Source organism: Nymphalis io, chromosome 5, assembly GCF_905147045.1.
Source record: "Nymphalis io chromosome 5, ilAglIoxx1.1, whole genome shotgun sequence".
Taxonomy (NCBI): Eukaryota; Metazoa; Arthropoda; class Insecta; order Lepidoptera; family Nymphalidae; genus Nymphalis; species Nymphalis io.
The window spans coordinates 10,268,712-10,286,742 of NC_065892.1; the positions used below are offsets into that span (position 1 = coordinate 10,268,712).

Genomic DNA, 18,031 nt, shown 5'->3' on the forward strand with positions numbered 1-18,031 from the left:
TCGAAAAATATTTAACAAATTTTTCGTAAGGTATATTTGCTTGATGAAATTATGAAATATCATTATTTATTTAAAAAGAAGGTTAACAAATGTGACGTCAATCTTTAAGTTATTTTCAACCAATCGCGTCATTTGTTAGAGTGTCACGTGGGTCAAGTCCACCAATAGAAAATCAAACCATTCTTTGTGTACCTTTTCACATAATAGCAAAACAGAATACATAGTCTATGGAGTGAGTGGTGTTATATTTGTCAATTTCATGACGCTAAAAACGTAAATGTGTGAAATTCAGGATTATTCTATTGAGCATAAGGATATTTATTGGAATAAATATTCGGTAAGTAACATTTTATCCGTAGAAGTTGATTTTTACATGTTTATATCTAGATGCGAGCAATGAGAAAGTAACAGACCTGTGTCCCGCTCTTTTTAATGTCATTCATTCATAAAACATTTTGATATTTTATAAGATACAAACAATATGTTATGTTTTTGATGAAATACCTTTATTTAAAGATTATAAGTGAATATTTATCGTGTAATTATGTGTGCCAAAGTGGCGGGAAATCGTCCCATTTTGTTACGTAGTCTCTTTCTCATTAAAATCATTACGTGTTATGACTGTCATATAATTTCTTGTACTAGCTAAATAGTTTTTAAACAACACTCACTAGATATTACCATAAATAAACCTATATTTGATGTAAAATTAACACATTTATATACACGCGGTGTATAAATATTTGTAACGGACGAAATTGTTTCGTGTTTTGTCTCTGTCACGCATATTCATTAACATGGCGTGTGATAAGGATGGCATATTATTATTATTTATCAAGTTATTTTAGTAATTACAAGTGTTTTGTTTTCCTAAAACATATTCAGGATAAATGGAAAAGTTGTTATTTTATTGAAAACTCGTTAATTGATATTCTTAATAGTATCTGAAAAAACGGCGCCAATTCGCCGTCAATGAACTTAACGTAAGTTGTAACTATAGGTGTGATATTGTATACCTACTTATAAACATACTAGTTTAGGTTTCATAACTCAATACATATATACTCATTTGACTGGGATACCATATTATTTTACTTGTAATATCGATGATGTATTTTTTTAAATGCTTTGACTATGTCTGACTATAACGAAGTAGTAATGTGGTTCCCACGGCCGGTTCCGAGCGAGAATTTCAAAACGTTTAACAATGAGTGCACCTTGTCAATGTAGTTGTGTGTTATCGAACGAACAAGCTTGTGTGTCGCATGCCACAGTGTACAAAATTAAGTTAATCAGTTTTGAAATTAAATTTTAAAAAGAAGTTATGATTTTTTGCTTACCTAGTACCTAGTACTTTTCTTTTGTAGGTTTTTTTAGTGAATAAATAAATTTATCAGTGTATAAAAATATAAAGTCATATAAATAAGCTTCAAAAATTATACATAATAAGTACGTTGTTGTCAATATAGAAAAATTTAACGTTGTTTTTTTTTAATTTAAATGTGTATAAACAAACTGATTGAAATAGTCTATGGAAAGTGCACTCAACGAAAAAGGGACTGGCTGCAACCTGTTGTTGTGTGCGTAAATGTGAATGTAGTAGTAGTTTTTGTACGTGGATACCAGACGCACACGCTCGTGGTTATTCTGTCAGCCGTTACACTCTCCCCTAATGTTAACGGTTGGTGTTCCGAGCAAGCGAAAACAAAAAGTTCCTTCCTATTTTATTAATTTTCACTTAAGGTTCACTGCCTCATTTTACATTGACGCGCTGACCTAGAATTGTGTATGCCATTGCATTAGCGTCATTTGAAAACTTAAATAAATATTATTCGCTATAAAAATGCTGCTAATATAATAAAAAATACCTACCAATACTAATTACGATCAACTTCTCTGTCCACATTAATTTTACAATCGTTTTCAAATGACCTTACATTTCTTTTATGAAATAGTATTAAAAAACTTACGAAAAAATTTGATGTTCACGTATTTATATTATTTTGTTAAGATTACGAGACCAATATTTGTAGAGATTAAAACAAATGTACGCAAGTATTACGATCTTTATCCTTTTATTGTAATTGACAATTTGTATAATTAAGCACTTGATGGATGATGCATTTTAAAAGTGTAATTATAAATAACTTAGTTTATATTTGAGAGATCAACATACACTTCCTAAAATAATTTTTATATATTCAGTGAATTTATTCCCCCTAAGTGTGATTATTTTTACTGGGTGGGCCTTAGGCCGGTGCCTTGTAGGCAGGCCTAGCCATAAATTCGGGGCTGGATGTACAAAAAGTAGAAATATTTCGTGTTTCTTTAATTCAGTCCCACGTGGCGGGGTACACTTCCTAGATTTGCATGTTTAAATATCCTGGGAAGGATAATAAAGGTAAACAAATGTTACCTTCAAACTTTGTTTCTCTGCTCAGATCAGAAATATAACTTAAATGATAGTTACACGACACAAAATTATATTTACCGTTACAAATAAAACTGAATAAGTGCATATGAATACGTCAAATAGCTTTCAGTAAATTACATATAAAAAATATAATAATCACATTAAATAACTTCAAACGATATTTGTTCTTGAACTTATTAAAAAGACTTTAAAAAATGCCTATAAAATATAACTCATGTCTGATGACTCTTATCACACAAAGCTGAGTAATACTTTAAACGAAAGAGCGTTGACCTGGCAGGTGTCATTTTATTAATCACGAATCATTCGAAATAAAAGATATTCTAAAAATAAATATTAACTTCCTTACATTTTCTTTTAAATTCATTACACTATTTAGTATGCGAATATTTTTAATACATAATGCTTACAATATGTATTTGATAAAAACCTCATTCATTCAAATTAATATTTCAAGTCTTCGTTCCAACTAATATAAAGTTTAAATTCTATCTCCTTAATATCGACATAGCAAAATATATAAAAGTTTACGCAAGGAATATTTCAGTTTCCCTCCCTTTTAACAGGGAAGTAGACGGAGGGGAGTGACTGAGCCGTACATCCAATCAATACAGAACCCCTCCTTGTCCCATCCAACATTGCGCGCGCAGAATGAAAACTCGACGGAATTATTTTCGCGCCAAGCAACTTTCTATCGGTTTTCAGTTACCTTATATTTATATCTAAACTTCAAAACTAATCACTCGTCTAGACAAAAATATCTTACTTGTCTGCTTGACTATGTTCAACTGCGAATAGTTTAATGATTAATTAAATAATGCAAACGTGTTTAAATAGAACAAGGTCGTTTTAGAAAGAACTAACAAATTCAATTTAAAAAAAAAAAGTTTTATATACGTTTACTTTACATAGATCAAGGTCACGGTTTTATTTTTTTATTTTGTATGTTTTCGACTTATGGGAAATCAATGTATGTACATATATATACGTTGAAAAGCGAAATACAAAAGATGATGGATGGTACGTAATGCGGATGTTGCATCATTAAGATTTAGGCGCAAGTCGGAGCCATCGTTATGTTCCGATCGAATTTATTACATTTAATTCGCATTTTTTTATTGAAACCCATTTTTCGCGGTAATGCAGACTTCCATCGTAGACAGAAGGTAATTTGTACAAGCAGACTACGACGAGTTCAAGGCGATCGAGCGCGGTCAGGTTCGAGGACACAAGGCGGCCCCTCACAGCGCCTCTCTGGCCCCCCACTATTATTTTCACGAGCAAAGCTGAAATTATTTCTCAAATGACACATAAGAATATCCGGGAAACTAAAATGACTTTACTTAGAAAATTTGGAAAGCCTGAAATAACATAAAGTTATGTTGATACATTTTTAAAGTAACTTTAAATATATACATGATTGAGTTTTATTGCCTTGTGAATAATGAAAAGGCATGCTCTAAAAAACAAGCGGACGGATTTTGCCGTTCTCAACTACCTGCTTAACAAAACATTTGTAAAGTTTAAAACAGGGTAAAAAAAAACCACAATGATGTTTTTTTCCTTGGATGTGAGAAATGGTCTAAATGTATCCAAGTTTAAAAAAATATTAATTTCGGAATATATATATACTTTAGAAAAGAAATTATATGAAGATAAACAGTATATATTATTATCTTCTTGGTTGATACAAGCCATTCATGCTATAGCAGGAACAAGTTTTAATTGAAGCCGCAAATATATATCAAATTAACGATCTAGTTGTTTTTTTATTATATAATAATAAATTGTTATATAGCGGATATTACGTGAGCATTCATATTCTGTTGTTACTTTGGCAAATACTAATACAAATAATAATTTGGTTAATACAAGCTTTTGTGTAAATTACTTATTTAACTAACATATTTTATACAGCAATTAGTCCTATTATTGAAATATATTTATAAATCGTATATAAAGTCGCATTATCTAACTACTTAAGAAACATTTCAAAAATATCTTTTAATAGTTCCTATTTCATATCGCACGTAAGCGAGATGAACTCTAAGTAATAAAGAGCGAGTTCATGGCCCTCTGCGGCATGGCTGTACTCCGGCACTCGCGAGACGGATGTACAGACGTTTTCGGCCTGTGAAACATTTTAACATAAAAACAGAGAATAATATAACGCTCATGACACGTTTTTCGTACTCTATTCATTGGAATTGAAAAGAAAAATGTTTTTTCTCAAACATGCGCGGAAATATTCAAATTACATTCGAAAAAAGAACACGCAAAATAATTACATTTACGGACTGGGTATAAACAAACCTCCAATTTAAAATCCTTTATGTTTTCATCGATAATAATAATAAAATATTCCATTTATTCATTTGAATCTGGTCTTATTCAAATGACCGTCACTAGGCCGCACTGTCGAGTTTACCTTTGCCTGATCAAAGGCATACAAACAAAATAAACACGATACAATACGATAGATGAGAAAATCAACAAACTAAAAACTGTTATTATAAATAATAAAATAAAATGAGCTCCTCGTGAGGACATGGAAATTGTACTTCGCCAAATTTAACGTCACAAGCCAAATCGCCTATAGAAACTTTGCTACCAATAAAACTCCAACTTAATGAAAAAGTATCTAAAAGTTCACGGCAATGTAATGAAAAATTATAGAAAAATTTGTAACCCCATTATCCGTAACAGAGTTTTTCAGAAGCAAATCTGACTAACCTGAAGAAGTATGCAGCGTGAAAAACAAACAGAGTAACCAAAGATTACAGTGAGAAATCCAACGAAAGTAAAAGCGAGATTCAATAATCCACAGCTTTACTTTTCAACATCGGTAATTTCGCAAACCTGTGCCCCCATGTCATGATAACTTTCAATATTAATTATTTTTTTATATATCTTTCTATTTTATATATTTTCTTGCTTTTTTTAAAAAAAACACTATAAATCTTGGTTGGTCTTACATTTCATATATGTATAAAATAATAATCAATATCAATATGGCGACTGCTATTTATAGGAATCAATGCAAATAATGTATAAAACAAAACACACATTACAATTATTACTTGTTTGTACATTTCTTTCTAAAGTAAGTTATTTTGATTAATATTACATTTAAAATGAAAAAGGTTTGCAGCCTGCCTAAAGTAGCTCAAAGGGCGCGGTATGGCGGCTGCGATGTCATTAGGGGTCGATTCACCCTCCTTCGTTCTTATATTGTTGTCTCTCTCTGCCACCCCAATTTAAAGTTTCTCGTAGAATTATTCGTTTAAATATATTCACATACAAATAATATATAAAAAACAATAATAATAATAATCATCGTATTTTTTTTTACTTCGAAATCTATCAAGCAATGTTTGTTTGAGTTGTTGATAACAAGTTTTTAAAAAGTTTTGTGATAAAGATTAGTGAAAGGTAAATTATTTAAAAAAAAACGGTAAACTATGTCTCTGATTGGCTAAAGATATAGTACTCACGTTTTCTCTTATCTGTCAGTGCACTCGTTTCGCATTCAGAATAATATTTTGTATGTGTATATTATACAACATAGATAAACAATGATGACGTTTTCTTATACAAAATAAATTATTAGGTTTTTTTTTACCTTAATATCTTGCTATATATCCTAGTTAATTATAAAGCATTTATAAATTCATAAAACATTATGGAAGTCATGTATCATATGACAAATCAGTCTGACATATATTCTTACATTCGTAATGCATTTGTAGCGAATATATGAAATTGTGTATTTTATAATTACTAAATAAATAAAAACACTTAACTATGCATAGTACAAAGAAATATTTACGTGTATTATAAATACATGATATAAATATGAAATCGTCAGACATCTAAAATAGCTATAATAATTAAATTTATAAGAAGCTTACAACGTTTATTAGAGTTAATTTAATCATAGATTGTAAACACGCGTAGACTGAAACGATGAAACCAATACTATTAACATCTGTCGGCGTTGAACTCCCCATGAATTACTTTATGCTCTGCTACCTTCATTCCTTGACTAGTCCCTTGTTTTTTGTCGTCGACTTCTTTGTAACGACACAAGAGATAATGACTGCAACGCGATGACTGAAGATGCTGTCTCATTGTATTTGTAAGAAAACCCTTCTTTAATAACAAAAACAGTCTTAACAATATAAGGCTTAAATACGCATGAAATCCAACGAGCTAAAGTTTTAAATTATATACGATTATAACATAATCATGTAACCGCTTCCGATCGGAAGATGAAAGTGGATTATTTTCGTATATAGTTCAAAGAGACCACGTGGTAACGGAACAAGTAATTTATTTATAGCTACGTTGAAATTTCGACAAAAAATATCGTCCCGAAACTTGGAAGCCTTTCCGATGTGCCTTTCGGTGTTAAAACTTTTTATGTACCTATACGAATAGGTAGCACGTTACATCCAGTCCGGTCCCTCGCCATGTTAACGAATTATTTGTTGATGTAGGTCTTTATAAAAAAAAATAACTTAAAAAAATAAATACTATCGATATATAATTATTATCTACAATTGCATTTGTATATTTAAATACTTATATGAATGAAAATTTTACTAGTTAAATAAACATAACACGATCATATAATGAACCAGCGATCGAATTATATTAATTGAGTTAGTATAGATATATTTACGTCCTTGTAATGAACCCGTCTGAGATAGCATTATAAATATAGTCTCTCTCTTTCACTGCTAGGGCAACGCATACCAAAAGACAAGAACAGGTTTCACTACTGAGTAGTAGAACTCATTCCCGTCTTCCTTTCGTCACGAAAAATGTTTGTTATTTATGAAATAAAATGGGCGCGAAAGTTTACTTCCAAACTTTGTATATAGTATGTTTAAATATAGTTTTATTGATAAATATATAATGATATTTTTATTTTAATAACAAAATATATTTTTTATTTGTAGGCGTGCTTAGACATGGATTTGTACATAACCGATTCACTCCAGGACATGCTGGACATGGACATCAAAAATGAAATAGCGACAGACCTAAGCAGCATAACCGATTTTTCGGTTAGTATCAGATAATTTAGATATATATAATTTTATTATGAAACATCTCAATAACGAAATTATTTCAGGACTCGCTGGGATTGAATTTTTCCGAAATGCCGCCGTTATTAGACATGGATACTGACAATTCTGTAACGTGGCTGAACAACTCATCTTCGAGTTTCGTACATAATCTCGATTTATACGGATCTGAAGCGAATGCTGTTATGGTAAATCCAAATTCAGTTATGCCTTCCACGTTCGCGGAAACACCAGTTAAGAGCGTCGTTAAAGAAGAAGCGTCGAATCTATTGCTAACTTCAGCTGTTAATAATGATCTAAATAATAGTACGTCACTATCGAGCCCCAAAGAAGAAAAAAGTCATTTGACTTTCTCCCCGAATGCCATAAAAGTATCAAAAGTACAGGAATCGAATGAAACAGTTTCCAAGAAACCTATAGAAGAAGCGACGCAGATGGTTATCTATTTAAGAAAACAAAACAATGGCGTAGTTAAAGATCTCTTAAAAGATTTAGACACGAGTAAATCTAAAATCAATAGTATACCAACAATAACACCTACGGTTCGAATTAAGACGAGCCAATCCGAAATATTAAAAGTGAACAATAAGAATTGTTCCATTTTAAATAGTAGTCAAAAAATAACTCATTCATTAGGAACTAAAACTATTATATCTGGTAATATACACATATTGGACGCTCAACAATCTAGAACAATTTTAGCTAATGGTAGCAAGAATCAGGCGACGATATTGATTGATAATTCATCGCTAAATAATAGTAGACAAATAATTAAAACTGCAGTCAGCGGTGCATTCACCGTGGACACGAGCCAAGCTAAATATGTAAATAACACTAGTAAAACAGTAGCGGGAGAATTTCCAAAGCCGGCTTATTCGTATTCATGTTTAATTGCAATGGCGCTAAAGAATTCCAGAACAGGAAGTCTACCGGTTTCAGAGATATATAATTTTATGTGGTGAGTTTTTGTATATTTTACGGTCGATATAAGTTTTAATATATATTTTTTATCTACTATAGTTTACTGATTAATGATTTAATTCTATTTTAGTCAACATTTTCCCTACTTCAAAACTGCACCAAATGGTTGGAAGAATTCTGTCCGACATAATCTTAGTTTAAATAAGTGTTTCGAGAAAATAGAGAAACCTTCAACAAACGGAAGTCAAAGAAAAGGTATGATTTGTATGATATATATATACACACACACACATTTATAAGAATGAAATAATGAATTTAATTAAATGATTTACTAATTAAATTAATATGATTTCTATGTTACAGGTTGTTTATGGGCAATGAATCCTTCAAAAGTCGGTAAAATGGACGAGGAAGTTCAAAAATGGTCAAGGAAAGACCCACAAGCTATCAAGAAAGCTATGATATATCCAGGTACGTTATTAAATATTTTATACAATATGTTAATATCAAACTAACCGTCAATTAATTTAAAATATTTATTAATTGGATTAAAACCTGATTTAGTTCCTTAATTTCCCTTTTTTATCGATATCGTATTGTTTTTGTGAATCACATTAAGATCATATTTAACTATTCATTAAGAGACTTAAAAAGAAAAAAAAAATCGACAATAAATATAATAAAAATACTTAATATGATAACGAATATTATAGATTAAATGTGATAACCGTGCGATTTCTTGATTATGATTGTAATATAATATACATATTATATTATAATATTATAATAGTATTTAGAAATACAGAGTAAAAATCCTATTATTTTATATCAATTCGTAAAATAAACAATAGTGACTTGTCGTTTATGTACAATTCAATACGTTTAAACGCAGATAACATTAGTATATAGTAAGACAGATAAGGAATCGCCCACCTGATGTAAGTGATCACCTCTGACCATAATCATGAGCACTATTGACAAATATATGTACATTTTTAATTTCACGCCCACCCGTCAAACTGGAACACAACAAAACAACAAAGGATTGCCGTTTTACGGATATCACGAAACAGACATTGAAGTTCCATCGATTTAATTTCAGAGAGCTTAGAGGCACTGGAGCGAGGTGAAATGAAATACAGCGGCTTCGGCAGCGACAACGAGGTCGACGACGACGGAGACGCAGATGTGGACCCAGAGATCGACGACTTCGAGATAGACCCCGACGTCAAGGAGGAGCCCGAGGACGACGAGACCGTCATCGAACAGGTACGTGCTATTGGGAACCAACAACGTAATATCCTGGAATCCTGGAACATTTTTCACACACGGCCACCTGATCCCAAATTAAGCTTGTACAAAGCTTGTGCTATGGAAACCAGACAACTGATATACTACTTTTCTTTTGTAAATACATACTTATATAGATAATTACAACCAGACTCAGGACAAACAGACATGTACATGCACACAAATGTCTGTCCTGGGTGGGAATCGAACCCACAACCATCGGTGTGAAAGGCAAGTATCAACCAGCTCGTCTATAATATTTTTTGAAAGCGAAATTTTTGCATGCAAACAGGATTTCCCGAAAACGGGCGACCCGGCTCTCAATATTAACCCTTGGGAGTGGTTTTAGTGGTGGATTGGTTTGCCGCCATCATACTGTTAGTTAAGACGCTTACGTGCTCGTTTGATGGATTAGCTTAAAAACATTTCTCTTAGTAAGCAACGTAACCCGCGAATTTAAATGGCATTCTTTATTTAAAAACTAAACTGCCATTAATAAATACAATAAAAACAAAAAAATGATAAAAGTTCTAAGAAATGTATTGGTAGTTTGTTATTTTCATACGTGTTTCGAAAAGTTAAATTAATTAAATATTTTTCGAAACAAATGTTACTGTATACATATTTATACAAATTCTAATAATTTATTTAAACGCTTTAATGTGCAATAAATAACACGAATACATATATGTATCAACATATATTTGATATTAAATGTCAAATTTAAATACAATAAACACTTATGTTATGTTTCATATTTATTGTAGTGGAGTTTAAAACTTTTAATTAAAAACAATGAAATATTTTCACTTAAATATATATTAATTCTAACAAACATTCTTGGACAATTTAGTAATCATTAAGTTAATTATATAACAAATTATAAAGTATTTAGTTCTAGTATTCTAATTAAAGAGCCCGATAATATTTCATTAATGTTTACGAATTGTAAAACAAAATACGATAAGACTCGTTTTTGGTTTTATTGAATTGTGTGGGGTAAGTGGTTGACATTGAACAGAAATAATCCCACATATAGCTCACTTAACCAGCAAAAGTAATCATTCATAATGTAAGTAATGTAAATAATTAAGCAATATAATAATTTAATTGTTTTGAATTAGATTATTAGATTCACTTTGAAAATCATCTTATTATAACTGAATCCATTTATGAATGTTTTGTTGTATTAAAAAAAAAAAAACTTTTTTTTTTTTCTTGTAATGAACTTTTTATCCTCTGTGAGTGACCTCTTGTTTATGCAAATACGTAGTGATGCGCCAGCAAACATTCAATGTCAAGGCATAATGTCATCCACGTTAATAATATTTTCGTTTTAGGGTTCCGTAGAAATGGAATCCTTTATAGTTATGTATGATTTTTTGTAAATAAACCATAGAAAATATATTAAATTATTGTATCAGTAAAACAACAACGTTTTATCGAGATTTTTTACAGATTAGGTACATAAGTAATCTGGTTTTGCGTTAGTTACATGAATGAGAGAACCTTATCTGCGATCCGTAGTAATGACTAATATTTTTTGTAGGAATATATATTTTATATATCGACATGTATCACCTTTATGAATAATACGGACTACTATTATTTTCTAAGAAGCCTTTAGCTATCGTTCTCATCTATCACGTTTCGGTGGTCTGTGTCCTGTTTTAATAGACAGCGTAAAAAAAATGGGATAGGGTTTAGAAACAATCCCAAAGAAATAATTAATAGACATTACAGATAAAATTAAAGTCTAACAATACAATGTCTATTGTAAGATAATAGTAGATCTCTACGTTTGCAAAACATAATTGTTTTTTTGATTATTAATCGAGACGAAGTATTACTATTGAAATTTTCACAAACACTGTCAAGTGTATGTGGTCAAGTCATTTAACTCTAAACTAAGATTTTGTTACGCTATAATTCAAAAGTATCAAATTGGGATCCCGGTTTTACATTACCATCATACATAAAAAATACATGAAGTTGTGACCGCGTTGTATCATATTACCAGGAGGTTTCGGACCAGGAGCTGGAAGTGGAGGAGGTGGTGGAGGGCACGGGCATGGTGGGCGGCACCTACCGGCTGCTGGCAGCCGGACCCTCGCTCGCCTCCTACGTCGCGGATGTGGACTCCGCAGAGGACGTCAGCGACATAGAGGTCACTACGCTTTAAAATATCTTCATCATTCGCTTGCCTTTATGCCATTTATTTCTCTTCTCTGGCCGACCCTCCTTACGAATGCTTTCGGTTTACTTCATTATCAAACGGGTTGTTAACGCGTTTTAATTACTAATCGCTATTTATAGTTCAATCCCAAAATCTCGATTGGTCTAATTCGCATTTGGTCTGAAATTCTTAATGTTTAAATATTTCGAAATGTATAACCTCCATGAAGTTTGAAAAAGACAGAGTAAGATAAGATCTCCCACCCACCTGCAAACTTTATTTTTCGGACTCGTAGCTTTTTACTTCGTATCATAATCATGTTCTATAAATGGGAAGAGAAGTACTGTCGTACCGCAAACTATACTAATTCGATAGAAGTGCCGTTGGCGCTTAATTCGGGACATCTCTCTCTTAAAAAGACAGTGTGGAGTTGTCTATACTAAAAAAATACTATAACGTACTCATACGATTCTTACAATTTTAATCTGCGAAACATACGTCTTACCAAAAAAAAAAATTATTTTCAAGAATTGGACTGACTTCGAATTAGATGATAATATACGAAATAAGAATTATAACAACAAACATTATCTCTTACGATTATTCGACTGTTGCGACCTACGAATCGAGATCTACTTAAACCATGCAGCCTTGCGCCAACTTCACTACGCTTTACCATCGGACCTTATTTTGCGACAACTCATTTGTTACTAGCTACCAGCAATACAGGACTTTTTGCTGGTAGCCAGTAACTTTACTTTCTATATTCATTGATTCACAAAAAACTATAACTAAACACTCATTTAAGTACACTCAATTAAGTAAATGTCTTTGTGTAAGCTCGCTGGGCTACCAACCACTCGTCAGATATTCTAAAACAGCAGTACCTAGTGATTTTGTGTTCCTGTTCGAAAGACGAATAAGCCAGTGTAATTACAGGCACGAGGGACATAACATCTTAGTTCCTAAGGTTGGTGGCGCGTTGACGATGTAAGGGATGGTTAATGTTTCTTACAATGCCAATGTCTATGGTGGTGACAATTACCATCAGGTGGTCCATTTGGCCGACCGCCTACACCTATTCTATGAAAACAAACAAGGGTAAAAGGCTCTTATACTAGCTACTCATTTTGATATTGTTTCTGTCATGTATGAGATCACCATATTTCAAAGAAGTACACACCGTGCATGAATTAGCGTATTTACTTTTATATTATTTTGACAATTTTATTCTTTGCACGTTGTATTTCCTTATAAATTTAGTATCGACTGGAATATTATGCGATTGGCATGATATCATTTTTTCGATGTCGATTATATATTATATCGGTCTTTACTTCTTACTGATTTATGCGAAAGTTTATTTTTTACTTAACACTGAATAAAAACAAAATTTGGCTTAGAAGTCGTTTTTGTCTAAGAATAGCACATACTTATCATTATTCATAATAGAGTAATATCCTTTTAATTAACTACTGCTGACGCTAATCCAATGCAACCTACATAAAAAACAAATTACTACAATTTATTTTATAGCAAGCTAAATGATTTGTTTACTTACTACAGTTTATAATTGTATTTCAGTATTAACTATCTATTTTATATTAATTTTTTCTTCGTCAGAATAAATAAGCAATTTCATTTGATAATTATTGTTTTAATGAGTATAATTATAGAGTGATTAGAATAATAATTATTAAATGATCATATTTGTTATCAGGTATTGGACCAGTCCTACGAAGAGATTGATATTGACGTGACGAAACCCGTTAAACTAGATCTATCCGTTTCGGAAAATTATACGAGTAAGTGTAACATTAGCTGCTTAAAACTCTCAATACTTTAATTATTCTAATTTATATTAATAATTAAACACACAAAAACAACCGCCGATCCCAATTTCGATACGATTTATAATAATAATTAATCGGATTATTATTTTATTATTGTAAATTAATAGCGATGTATTTTTTTCAAAATCTTAGCGGTGGAATGGTAGAAGTTCTCATCTAATGTCTTTTACGTATTCCATTTTGGTTGTGGGGTAAAGTGTATTTTTATTACTTTTTTAGTTCACAATGTTTCTTGTAATTTAATAAACGCCACCAATTTCATTAAGGAAAATATTGTTTTCTTTCGCTTACGTTTATCTAATATTCTAATTTCGGATCATGGACCACCATAGACAGTAGATTAAGTTTCTTCAATATTAGATTCATTATTAAAACTTATTTATAAAATAAGTTAAACATACTCTAGGAGCAAATAGGTCACACTAGTGTATATTCGATGTTTAATAAATTTAAAACTTGTATTGAGAAATCATAATATGGCAAATCTACGTTTTCTACGCAATATTATATAGATAATAAAAAGAGAGGTATTGTGGCAATGAGGCCTGCAAGCTTCAATGTAGTTTCACGTTAAAATATCATCGTGCAAATGGAATTGGCAAAAATAAAATAAAGCTTGATAGAATTATAAAACTTTTTTTTTTTAATACATCATAGTCATTATCGTCGTATATACTCAATTATATTGTATTTTTTCTATTCCAGTTCATCCAGCGAAAAGGGCGAAGACCAGCTTCATTTACCAACCAGTCACAACACAAACACACACGAGCAGACGAAAGACACCACTCGTGAACAGAGTAGCGCTAGTTTAAGTTAACTTTAAAATATTATCAAAAATTTTAATTTCGACGTACTTTGATTAATAAAAACAATGTGATTACAAAAACACAGGATAAGACGAGTGTTATCCATATATTGTTCCAATATTATTATAAAACGAAATAAATTTAAGTATAATATTAGTAGTGTGTTCGTGTTTTGTCTGTGAACATTAATTACTCGTGATAGTCTGTACCAGATAAGTGTATTTACGTTTTACGAAGATGGAACACTCGTTACATATCGTTCACTGTAAAATATAATTTTAGTTAATAAGTTAACGGAAAGGCGATCGTGTTAACCGGATCGTTCGCCTTGAAAAGTCTCGAAATCATTGAATAGTTTCTATTAATAAGCTTATAAATAAGTGGTTTCTAGACCATACACTCTCAGTACAAAACATGTGTTTTACTACTATGGTGATATGTTTTGTATAGGTATTTAGATATAATGTTTTTTGTATTCATAAAAATCTTAAAAATACTAAAACTATTACTATAGTAGCAAAAATCATAGCGGGTATATTAATAAAACTCCCACCGCTTGTACATATTTATTTTATTATGTGCATTTTATATGTTGACGCTGGCAGCTTGTTCTCTATTACAAATCAATTCTGAGCCCGTACTTTGTATTAATTCAGTTCATTCTATTGAATGTATTCATGCTTTATTTTAAAAGCGTGGATAGATTTGACGGGTCTTATGTATCGAAAAAGTTTTGATATCTTTTCGAGATAAAAAACTATTTTTGGTCAACATAATCATTGTCATAATATTAATTGTGTTACAATTAAGTATATATATTTAATAAGGTTTATAAGGGCTCAGAATTTATTTGTTTCAAACATCTTGTTTTTTGAGTTTTTCAAAACTCTTTATTTTTTCTTTCAGTATCTAGTTAAAGTATTCACTTTATGTCTTTAAAATTATGTAAATATTTGCTTTACAAACAGGGACGTGCAAACCGTGGTTTGGATACGATTAACATAGGCGAGAATCAGACGTAGTCAGTTTATTTTTAAATAGATATTTAAACAAATTACCTATTTGTACATAAAATCAAGTAAATAAACTAACAAATTGCAATCGTTTTACAATTCGATTTATTATAGAAAAATCAGCTATTTTTAGTCACAAGGGATATATAACATCTTAATTCTCAAGGTTCCTGGCGCAATGGCAATATAAGAAAAGGTTAATATTTCTTATAACGCCAATGTCTATGAACAATTGTGATCATTCACCACTAGGTGACCATTTGCCGCACAACAATCTATTTCTATATAAAGAATAAATAAATATCTATTTATATAAATAACATGAACATTAAGTAAATATAAGAAATTAAAGAAAAGTTATTATAGTATGCACGTCACTGTTTTATGTTATAGTATGAATAACTTTATAATCCTTTCTTGTTAATTTTGTTATTGAATTTATTTATCAGTACACGAAAATGACGAAAATTTCATAAATTCTTTAATGATAATTTAACGATTAAGAATAAATATAGAATATGTTTTTGAAATAATAAAATTATCAAATAATATAGCAAACAAATTCTCTTATAAATTATGGTATATTTTTATTTATAACTTTCTTGTATTTTGGTATATAACTTTCAATTTCATTCAAGCGTAATTTCTATTTGTCTGCGAGTACGTTTTGTTGTTCACCATATTATTCGAAAGTTAATTACTTTATACTTTAAGGATTGTCAACTTCGATGTTTAGGATATAAAATGAGATGTGTAGTAGATTTGGTTGTGACTTGTTTTGTCTAAAGTAAGATACTCTGTACGTTGAGAACAAAATGTTAATATAAGTCAACGCATATTGTAGATTTATTATAGACTAAGTTGCCAATGGTTATTTACAATATGTGGTGCGTAATGTCAATGATTAATAAATCTACATTGTGCATTGTCTATTAAAAATAATTATATTATATGTATTTTATGCAGACACATGTTACGTCCTTTACGCACCATAATTGCGCTTGTATCGATTTCAACGATAGATCAATTTGTACCTTTATACATAATAAATTGACAATTTTTTAAGAAGTATGTAGTGTAGCAATCTCTTAAATTAAAATTCATATAGATTAGTTAAAACTGTGATACGAGATTGCTATTTTATCACACAAATTACATGTTGAAATTATAGTACGGGACCATGTATTGTCCCTTGTCCGGGTAAGAAGATAACATAATGATGCAATAAGCGTATCTTTACATTTCAATTATAAGATAATAAATAATGGGCCTCTAGTGTAAAACGCACTTAAATAAATTTATATTACTACTTGTATTGGTAGGACGTAATCGTGTGTACTCATAATTATATACAATCTGTCATCAGGTACTGGAGTGATAGACTATTGTCTATGGGAAAGTTTATAATGATTGGTATGAATAGTAGTAATTGGAGCCTGATAGTGCAAGTAGTGCAAAATTCTCGCAAGCCTGTAGTACGAGTGGTTTATTGAAGTTGAGAGTAGGTTGAATTTATATAGACTTATATGTAAAAATCAAAAGTAGTACTCGAGTACACAACTTTAACTTTTTACAGTTAGGTGTAAAATAATCAATGTTGATTAAGATTTGTTTGATATTATAGCGTGCAATTTTGTAAATACATTTCTCTATCTAGAATCTACTTAGAAATCTTGCTTATAATTTACTAACGCTTTAATATGAAATTAAATTCTAAGATGTCATTCTTAAATAATAATAGTGAAATTGATCTTATACATTTTGCAATAAATAACATTTGTAACAATTAATGGCCATAATGCTCACAATAGCCGAGTAGTTGTAATTGATGTGTATCATAAAACAAGAAATGTATTTTTCCACTGCCAGTATTTCAACATCCATAATAAACTTAAGTTTTTAGAAGTTAAGGGTAGAGGTAGTTTAGTTTAATAGCAATAGATTAAGCCAGCTAAGTTGAATGACTTTTAATAATTTTTTGGTAATAAAAATGAAATGACTATATGTGGGGTTTTTTTGTAACATTATACGAATAATATTATATATATTTATTAGCTAATAATTTAAAGCGGAGATGGCCCAGCCCAGAACGCGTGATTCTTAACCGATGATCGTGGGTTCAAACCCGGGCAAGCACCACTGAATTTTCATGTGCTTAATTTGTGATTATAATTCATCTCGTGCTTTACGGTGAAGGAAAACATCGTGAGGACCTGCATAGACCTGCATGTGTCTAATTTCACTGAAATTCTGCCACATGTGTATTCCACCAACCCGCATAGGAGCAGCGTGGTGGAATAAGCTCCAAACCTTCTCCTCAAAAAGAGGAGAGGAGGCCTTTAGCACAGCAGTGGGACAATCACAGGCTGTTACGGATTACGGAATATTTTAAAAATATTACTTCTTCTATGAATATATATTATAAGCACTCGAGTAGTCAGG

At 30.8% G+C, this 18,031-nt stretch overlaps 1 protein-coding gene across 2 annotated transcripts; it reads left to right on the forward strand.

Annotated features, from left to right (window-relative positions):
* The first annotated feature begins 193 nt into the window (after nucleotides 1–193).
* Nucleotides 194–17,593, forward strand: LOC126768644 (uncharacterized). 2 transcript variants are annotated; one of them, XM_050486867.1, is made up of 9 exons: nucleotides 194–337; nucleotides 7,399–7,506; nucleotides 7,575–8,485; nucleotides 8,579–8,703; nucleotides 8,812–8,919; nucleotides 9,551–9,717; nucleotides 11,759–11,905; nucleotides 13,635–13,719; nucleotides 14,473–17,593. In XM_050486867.1, the coding sequence occupies exons 1-9, from the start codon at nucleotides 278–280 to the stop codon at nucleotides 14,580–14,582; spliced, it is 1,821 nt and encodes a 606-aa protein (XP_050342824.1). In that variant the 5' UTR covers nucleotides 194–277; the 3' UTR covers nucleotides 14,583–17,593. The 2 variants fall into 2 exon arrangements, with proteins under 2 accessions (XP_050342824.1, XP_050342825.1); XM_050486868.1 differs by lacking the exons at nucleotides 11,759–11,905; nucleotides 13,635–13,719.
* Nucleotides 17,594–18,031: the final 438 nt, after the last annotated feature.

Coding starts and splice junctions, on each gene's coding strand:
- LOC126768644 (XM_050486867.1), top strand. CDS start 278: ATGTGTGAAATTCAGGATTATTCTATTGAGCATAAGGATATTTATTGG. Junction 11,906..13,634: donor AGGACGTCAGCGACATAGAG/GTCACTACGCTT, acceptor ATTTGTTATCAG/GTATTGGACCAGTCCTACGA. Junction 13,720..14,472: donor CGTTTCGGAAAATTATACGA/GTAAGTGTAACA, acceptor TTTCTATTCCAG/TTCATCCAGCGAAAAGGGCG.